Genomic DNA, 9,573 nt, shown 5'->3' with positions numbered 1-9,573 from the left:
CACATGCTTGTTAAATGAATATTTTTAGACATTTGCATCTAACCACTGGACCACTGAGTTGATACATGTGCAGAGTAATTTAAAACAGTTAACAGGTATAAACCTGGTTCCCCTTGGCAAAGTGTTAGTGAGGAAGTGGTTTCAACCTGCTTGTAAATTATGTGAGACTTCAAAAGGATTTTCCTTTTTCCCTTCTCCTCCCAAGACCAATAACTGTCTATCAAAACACATTGATTGGAATGAATTGCCTATAGCATGCTGTGTGGTTAATTTGCAGAAATTGGGTGGAAAGTCACATGGAGGGTGAACACCTGCAGCTGGTGATCTCTGAAGAACATACATTTTAAAAACCTTGCATATTCAGCAAAGTAAATTCTGTGGATTCAAGCACTTATTTGAATAATATTGCTTGAACTGACAACTGCTACAGAAATCTTGAGAAAACTAATGAAATATCTGTTGTACTACTCTTCTTACCTTTTCTCACATTCTACAAAAGCTGCAGGATAATATATCTCTGGATAAGAATGAGAAACTTGCAAAGAAATGCACTGTAGCCTTTTAGCATATACAAATGTACCAAAGTATCCTGATAAGGGTATGAAGATTTCTGAGATAACACCTGGGCTTTTTTCTGTATGATCTCCTGTAGAGGAAATCATACTGCATTTGCCCTTCTCTTTGTTTCAAGAATTATAAGAAGCTAAGCATTAATAATACTGGAAAGTGTAACCTGTCTTGGGCAGCCCATTATTTTGTTGGCTGTTCCCACAGTTATTCTGGGCTCTGCCAGTTGCTATATGGCAACATGGCTTATGTGAATAATTGATTTTGGAGGTCAGTGACCAAGCTAAAAAATAATTAAAGTAATAAGAAGTCAGTAAAAATCAAAAAGGCTTCATTTTGCTTTTGAGGCATTTTTAGCCACTTTGTATAAAAAGAACAAAAGATTTTTCAAACTAAGGGCTAGGAAGGGCTTCCATTTGTGGAAGAAAGGAGAGTAATGATTTTCACTGGGCTGCAGAGAACAGGAATTTCAATTTGTTCCAGGCCTATGTGCCAGAAGCTCTTTCCTGAATAAATGTATGTCCCCATTTGTGCTTCCAGAGCAAGGCACCTTTTTGTTACATAGAATTTTGCTGCATTCAGAACTGTTGATACAAAATGGAGGAGAAAGGATGAGTTGTCTGCTTATTCACAATATTTCACAACTTTCAGTTGTAATGTGAGATGCCCAGGTGCAAATCTTGTTTCAGCCTAATACGGAGCAGTGACTGCAAACTGCAGAGCTCCCTTCACAGCAGATTACCCAAAACACCAGGTTACAGTGTCATTCTTTCTCTCTCTGGCCCCATGAATATATAATTATATTTGTTTAAAATGGAATAGCTTCAATGAGAGACACTAAGAATGCCCTATCACTTAGTATATTCTCTTGAGAGATGAGAGGTTTAGCATCAAGTACATGCTAAATCATGCAGAAAGGAGATTTAACATCAGGTCTCCTATTTCCCAGGTAAGTACCCAAATCAATGGCATTATAGAGCATAAAGGCATTGCTACCATCATTGTCAAATGCTTATGCTTCCTTGTGAATCCAGTTTGAAAAATCAAAATGTTACAGAAATTAATCTGTTCAACAGTTCTAAGATTCTTTTTTCTTTTTCTTTTGGCTGAAGGCATTTGCTAAATTCAATCTGCCCACAACTGCATTTGTCAGCGCATTGTTTTTTATTTGTTGTTAAAATGTTACTTGGATCAAAATTCCAGTTTCTTGGAGAAGAGAGAAGAAATAGACTGTGCTATTTTGTAACCCAAATCTTCACAAATAACATTAAGTATATGGATACATTTACAAAAAAAATGGACCAGAACTGCAGCTGATGTAAACGAGCAAACCTCTGTTGATCAGTTGAGACTCCTATATTTCAATGCAATATACAATGACATTCTGTGAGATCTAGAAAGAAACTAAGGTATACAAACATAGCATTTCAGTATAAAGAATTGATATTCTGACCTATAAAAATCATAATTTTATTGACATATTTTTGTGTACTTGGTAAAGGGGTATTTTAAGTGGTGAGAACAAATATAATGTACTGTTAGTTTATCTTAATTTACAATATTAGTATATACTAATGCCCATCTGAATACTAACCTCTTTACCCAAGAAAAACTAAGTGCTGTGTTTTTTCCCCCTTCTAATTCACTAGACAAGCCAGTCTCAATGAAGAAGCAGAGAAGTATTATGAAATGGCAGCAGGATTAAGGCCTAATGTAAGTACTTTCTTAATGATGCACATTATTCAAAATGATGACTTCACAATAGTGTAAGAGCCTCTGATTGTTGAAAAAAGTCATTGCTGAAGTGCTTGATCTCTCACCCTGCATTGTTCATATTATTTTAATAGATAATTGAGGTAATTATAGCCAGCCACTATATTTCTGAGTTTTCTAGGTAGAATCTTCAAGAAACAAGCAGTATTTATTAACAGTTTGCTAAATAAAATGTCTAGATTTTTCACACAGTGGTAATTTAAGTGTGGAACTCCTTGCCACCAGATGTTGCAGAAGTTTACAGCTTTGCCAGGTTGAAAAGAAGATTGGACAGATTCTTGGGGGAAAGAGACGTCAGTAGCTATTGCGTTTGGGAATTAGAGATACAGACTTGAATGCTAGAGCCTGCAAGTGAAAGAGGAACAGTGGGAAAAACCTTGTTCATACCCAGTTCACTCTCCCTTTCAGTATCCACTGTCTGCCACTGTGCACATGGCTTATTGATGGGTCTTGATATCATTGGGGTCAGGATGTCACATGAGGTCCATAATATGTAGGGATATATGATGAGATAAACTTAGGGAGTGGATTTCTAGAGAAAGTAAAAAACAAAGTTGTAAAGTGTTTGTTTTTTTAACTGTGAAAAAATCAGCTTCAAAATACCCAACAGAAACCAAACCATATAAAAGTATGAAAGGCAGTGTACAGTTTAAACATCCAAAGAATTTAAACTCCTTTTCCCTAGGAATGCCAGCTTTCTATGTACACTTCTTTGTATTGTTATTTGTAGGATGTCTTTTATTAGAGATGTAAAGACCTTGTGGGATGTAATTTTAAAGATTTTAAAAATTCCTATATGCTTCTGAGGAGTCTTTATTATTTGTGGATACCTTAACAGTTAAAAAGTAGCTTAAATTGTACAGAGTTGTTAAAATCATGACAGTGTTCTTTTTTCTTCATTTCATCATTTTACTCTCAAAGTCTCTTACAAATGTTTGTACATATGTCTGACTTTTGGAGAACACATTGCATTTTTATATATTTGAAGGGTGAGGCATCAAAGGTATAGTATACATTATTGGCTATATATAATAATTGATGCTTCATAATCAGAGTTCTTAGCTCTTTGTATGTAAACTCTTTTTTGGGGGGAGGATTGGGTGTTGGAATCTCAGATCATTTCTTGAGCAAGGAAGAAAAAAAACACAATTCTGAGGTTGCTTTTATAATTTAATGGGAATAATTATCCTTTATTTCAACCATTTACCGCCAGCTGATTGTAGTACAATGACAAAGTGAAAACGAGAAAACTGAAAGGAAGCAGAATGAATTGGAAATAGTCATTTTTGATTTGCATTGCCTATGGTTCTCTTATTCTGTTTTTCATTCCTTCTTCCTTTCACCTTTTTGGACAACTGTTTTTAATGATATTGACATAATGCTTGGATCTGGTTACCTTCAAGCCTGCTAGAGTGCATGTTTTCAGAAATATTGCCAAGCAAAACTTTTTTTTTTTAATTATAAAAAGTTTCAGGTGTGTTGGTGCTCAGTTTAAATGAACGATTGCAATGTGGAATGGATATGTTGAATGAACTCATAGAATACCATAAGCTACCTTAATAGCATTTAATTTTTAAATTCTTTCTCTGTTTATCCACTCAGCTCTTAATCAGAAACCTGCCATATTCCATAGGCATCATATTTTGACCATAGCCAAGTTATATTGCATAGAAATTATTACAGATACATATTATGTAAACATAAATTCCAAATTTAAACAATGTGTTGATTTCATATAATCATAGAAAAATAAGGCAGGAACAGAGTTGAAGAGGTCATCTAAATCCAATGTTCCTGCTCAAAACATGGTCATCATTTTTTAAATCAGCCTAGGCACTTTAATCTTTCTCATGGGAAGATTTTTACAACTTCTCTAGCTGATCATTTCCAGGCTTAATCACTGTGATAGTTGGAAAGGTCTTTGAAGATCATGGAATCCTGATAAAGGAAGCTCTGTGTTTGGGAAGCAGCAGTGCAAGCTTCACAAACATGTATTTCCCTGTCTTTGTCCCAACTGTGATCTGAGGGAATGTCATTGAAGTAAATCAAGGGTAATTCATTTCCATGGCTTATTAAGTTCATTGACTTTCTGCTGAGTTTGCCAATCAGAATAAAGTATGGTAACAAGGTTCCAGCTACAGCTAAGATATACCAGTGGATCACCAACCATGTATTAGTGGGAATAATTTCTTAGTGTTGTCAGATGAAAGGAGGTGATAACTCCCCTCTTTTCAGCACCGGTGAGACCACTTCTAGAGTACTGTATCCAGTTTTGGGCCCCCCATCACAGAAAGGATTTGGATAAATTGGAGAGAGTCTAGCAAAGAGCAAGGAAAATGGTTAGAGGGCTAGGGGCATGACGTATGAGGAGAACTGGGGAACTGGGCTTATTTAGTCTGGAGAGGAAAAAGACTGAGGTGGGGATTTAATAACAGCCTTCAACTGCCTGAAGGGTGGTTCCAAATAGGCTGGAGCTAGACTGTCCTCAGTGGTGGCAGATGACAGCAAGGAGCATGGTCTCAAATTGCACCAAGGGAAGTTAATATTAGATATTAGGAAAAACTTTCTCATGAGGAGGATAGTAAAGCAGTGGAAGAGCATACCCAGAGAGATTGTGGAATCTCCATCCTTATAGGTTTTTAAAAGCTAGACAGCTCAAAAGCGTGGCTGGGATGATCTAGTTGGGGCTGGTCCTGGTTTGAGCAGGGGGTCGGCTGGATGAATTCCTGAGGAGCCTTCCAACCCTAATTTTCTATGAATCTGTGATATTTAACTAGAAATTTAAAAGGCTGTGTTATTTAGCTTTCTTTTTTTAGTTGCTGTTATGACCTTCAAGAAAAAGAATGCAGCACTGGCTATTTTAAATATTTTAAATTGCCACTTAAGCATGTTAAAGAAGGTGCTATATCTAGTACAATTAAGAATTTTAATTGCTTTGTTTTTATTACTATCATCTCTGCCTTATTCCTATATAGCACAAAGAAAATAAGCTCCTGAATCAGATTTTAGAGGAAATACATAATGTAATTCATGGTAACTTGCACAGGAGTACATAGTAAGTCATGCCCAGCTATGTTTAGACCTTAATATGTACTTAATGAATCACATCACCATCTTACAAGAGCCTGAAGGATCATAAAAATGTTCATTATAGCAAGAGGTTTTGAAGTATTATCTTTAAGTTTGGTGTTTTGCAAAGTTATTTTTTTCAGCTATCATCTGTAGTCACTTACTACATGTGCATGGCAGGAAGCACAGTTGTGGGATCGTGCATTAGATTCCAGCACAACTTGCTGCCAGTGCAGGGGGACCTTGGGATCATGATCCTGAGCTCCTCCTGCACCAGCCCTGCAGCTGTTGGGGCTTGGCAGGGCTTGCAGGCAGCATTCCCCGCTCCAAACATCATTGGCCTCTGGGCTCAAAATGGGGAATGCTGCCCCTGCTGTGAGCCTCATGAGGTGAGGAGATCACAGTGGCAGCAGCATTCCCTTGTTCTGTCCCTGCTGCAAACTCCGCAGCTAATGTTACTGTAGAGCTTGCAGCATTGGCAGTGAATGCACTACCACCACTGTGAGCGTCTTGAAATGTGGGGCTCACAGTGTCAGCAGCTTTCACCTGCACTGCCCTTGCTGTGAGCCCTGCAGCCAGTGTCTCTGTGAGGCTGGAAGCGATGGCAATGGGGAGAACACTGCCACCACTGTGAGCCTTGTGAGGTGGGGTCTTGCAGGAATGGCAGATTTTGCCCATACTGCCTCCCACCTCATGAGGCTTGCACTGGCAGCAGCATTCTTCCTCTGCCCCTGCTGTGAGCCATGCAGCTGAAGATGCTGCCCCCATTGCAGGCCCTGCAGCTGACAGCACTGCCCCCACTGCAAACCTTGGCTGCTGTGGGACTGGAAGCAGGTGGTGCACCCCTGTGTCTGGGAGCATCATAGTTAATGGGACTCCCAGACACAAGGGAGCACTTGGCCACACATTCCACATTCAATTCATGACATGATTAGAACAAACTACAAAGTTATTGCACATTTTTTGTGGGATAACGTCATAGCTTATGGTGTGATAAAACAAACAATTAATTAGTTAAATGTGTAGCTGGGTCTTGATTATTACTTGGTTAATCATGCCTTAAGTGGAAATGTGTAGAGGGGGCCAGATTGCCCACTATGTCTCTGATTCTATATTGGGGTCTCAATAGCATGTGGAAAGGAAATAGAGTGGCACTGTAGCATAGCAAAAGACTGAAAAACTGCATGCTTTTTGTGTTTTTTGGGTTTTTTTAAGAATTCATCTGGAACAGGAGAAGGGAGGTATCGGAGCCTAAAAAAGAATGGATGTGTTGTAAGGGGGGAGTGAAATGATCCACACATTTTAGATTGTCTGACACATGAAGAAACAAGCTGATTCAGATCTGAGTAGTAAAAAGTAGCCTCCCTGTGTATGACTTTCAGTCAGAATTCCTCACATAATGAGTGCATCTACACATTCAATTAATGTGCATTAAGGTTACTGACCAGTACCTTAAGGTGCATTAACAGGTGGCTGGGAGTGTGTCTACATGTGCTCCTGATGGGAATAGTTCAATTCATGGTGGCTGCAGACCTGCTGTGCTTCCCTGCAGCATCCAGGAGGAGCTCCAGGCTCCCCTGGGTGCCAGCCCTGAGCTGGCAGAGGGGAACAGGGTCAGTCCTGGACTCCAGGGAGGGGTGGGGAAGGAGGGAAACTGTCCCACTTGTGGGGCATCTCCCTGTGAACCCTGTGCTGAGTGGGGCTTGCCTGGCTCAGCTCAGGGGAGGCAGGAACTGCCTTGCTACTGTCCGGGCTGCTCAGGAGCAATTTGCTCCCAGTCAGCTGTCTACACATGCACTACTATGCAGTAGCTACCATGCATTTAATCTAGTACCTGTATTTTTTGGTAGTAGAAATTAATCTAATTTACTGCACAGTAAATGTTGCGCACAAGTAGACGCTGACACTTTACTGTGCACCAGGTTAGTCTACTGCTCAGTAAAACATCTTGTGGAGACGCAGCCAATTAGTACAGTATTTTTAGTAGTTTTACTCGCATTGTCGCATTGCAGTTGTCTCTTGCTTAAGCTTTCCACTGTTGTGTATGCTGTTAAGAAAGTAAAGCATAAGGTGTTTTAGAGCAGTGCTTCCTGAACTTTAACTCAGCATGACCCCATTTATGGCCCCATTTCCTCAGCATGGCCCCTCACTCCCAACCCACAGCCCCCCCACTCCTGTGATCCATTCACTGATGCTGCAACCCTATTCAGGGTCATGAGCCACAGTTTGGGAACTGCTGTTTTAGAGACTGCTGCTATAAAATTGTTCTTCTTCAGATACAGACAGATTTAATTATATTGACATTAAATGATCCCAACATAAGCTCTTACTATTAAACTTGCGCCTGCATAATCCTATAGCTATGCATGTGTAGCAAAACTATAGGAACTATTTCTCTTGAGATTAAAGCTACAGCACTAAGCTAACTTGTACTGCTACAGGATCATGTAGGCACAACAGTTAGATTATAACATCTGATTGTGCATGTGTGAGTGGCAGCTCCCACTCTCCTTTTGAAGTGTCTAATAGGTACATTTGTCCACAGCGACTTGGCTTGCTGTTTTTCAGCCACTTTATTTACTGTACTTGTTGCACTGTACTTGTTGAAGCTACAGTGCTGAGATTGAGCAAAAAAATGGTTGAAAGTGGGAGGAGAGACATTCAGTCCAAAATAGACATACAAATAATAATAATTATTATATTTCAGTGTTGATATACAATGACATCCTTCAGAAATTCTGGCAAAAGCCCTCATCACTGAAATAATTCCAGTTAGGTTGAAAATGCTAGTATTTCATTTTTCTTTTTTAAAAACCTGCTAAGAGGGTGACTGAAAATTGAGAGACAAATAGGTCTGTAATAACGGGACAGTTTTAAATGCACTACAGGTAAATTAAAACGTGCATGAGCTCCTGGACTCTTCTTCCCTCCTGGTTGCAGACAGGATGAAGTTTCAGTTCAAACAGTGAAAACAGTTATGGCATTGAAGCCTAAAGGCAACAGAATTTGAAATGCAAGCCTGAAGCAGTGAGAAAAAAATCTAAATACCATTAAGCCCATCTTTAGTCTGACAGTTCTTTGTAACAACAGTCATGTGTCAGCCTTGTTTGGAGTTACTGGTAGATAAGTACTAAACCTCACTTAAATGATTTCTATCCAATTAAATATTATAAGAACAATACATTCTGTAAAATATACTATAAAAATGGGAAGCTGTTTTTGTTAAATCGTATTCAAGTGGTATATGTTCCCCAGTCTACATTCATTCTTTTTCTGAATGGACTTCTGAAAGGCTGACATAAAGAAAACATTCTTACTTTTTTTTATGCTTTGGTAAACCAGAAGCATATTAAATCCTTCTCAGCTTCTACTGGAAGGTAATTTGTCAATTCTAGCTATGTCATCCTGGTGGAGTGTTGACTAGATACATTGGGTACATACAGGTGTTATATTTTGATCAACCTAAGCAGGGTTAGGTCAGTCTAAATGCCCACTCAGGCAGGTGTTCAGAGTTTAAATTGGCCAAAAAATGGTGCACCCAATCTAAGTTAGTTCATCTCAGGAGATGTGCTAACTTAGATCAAGAACATGTTAATCTGATTTAGGAAAGGTTTTATCCAATCTAGTAATTCACAGCATAGGTCTGGGGTAGAAAAGCCCATTTGCTCGCCCTGGCCCTGGCCCTGTGCTGTTCCTACCCCACTGACCCTGACTGGGATATTTTTAGCCCCATGCACTCCCCACCCAGATCACTTCCCCACCCCCCCCGGACCCAACAACCACTCCTGCAACCCCCAAACCCTATGGATCTGTTAGCCCCTTCCTCCACCTTGAGATATTTACCTTGGATTGCCCACACCACTCCCAGCAATGGCACCTAAACCTAGAATGGGTGCTGCCATCAAAATCCACAGAGGCATTCAGCTTAGTTCTTAATGATGGGGTTGTTCCCAATGTCCATAATCAGGGGCAAAGCCAAAGTCAAACTGGGGTCTACACACTAAGCCAAAGGGGGTTACCAGAAGAGGATGTCAGGAAGCGAGCTGAAATCAAACCAAAATACACGTGCTGATCCCAGGGAGTTAACAGAAGCAGCTGTCAGGAAGCAAGCCAAAGTCAAACTGGGGTTCTAAATTTTAAGGAATGGGTACAGGGGCAGGAATG

At 39.7% G+C, this 9,573-nt stretch overlaps 1 protein-coding gene across 1 annotated transcript in view; it reads left to right on the top strand.

Moving 5' to 3' along the window:
* Window positions 1-9,573, top strand: part of TMTC2 (transmembrane and tetratricopeptide repeat containing 2) — a 242,311-nt gene that overhangs the window by 201,097 nt on the left and 31,641 nt on the right. The window contains exon 11 of the mRNA XM_006024805.3: window positions 2,217-2,280. Within this exon, the coding sequence (XP_006024867.1) occupies window positions 2,217-2,280 (64 nt within the window). The remainder of the gene's footprint in view (window positions 1-2,216; window positions 2,281-9,573) is intronic.

Source organism: Alligator sinensis, unplaced genomic scaffold (assembly GCF_000455745.1).
Source record: "Alligator sinensis unplaced genomic scaffold, ASM45574v1 scaffold976_1, whole genome shotgun sequence".
Classification (NCBI taxonomy): domain Eukaryota; kingdom Metazoa; phylum Chordata; order Crocodylia; family Alligatoridae; genus Alligator; species Alligator sinensis.
This window is presented reverse-complemented; position numbering and strand designations above follow the sequence as displayed.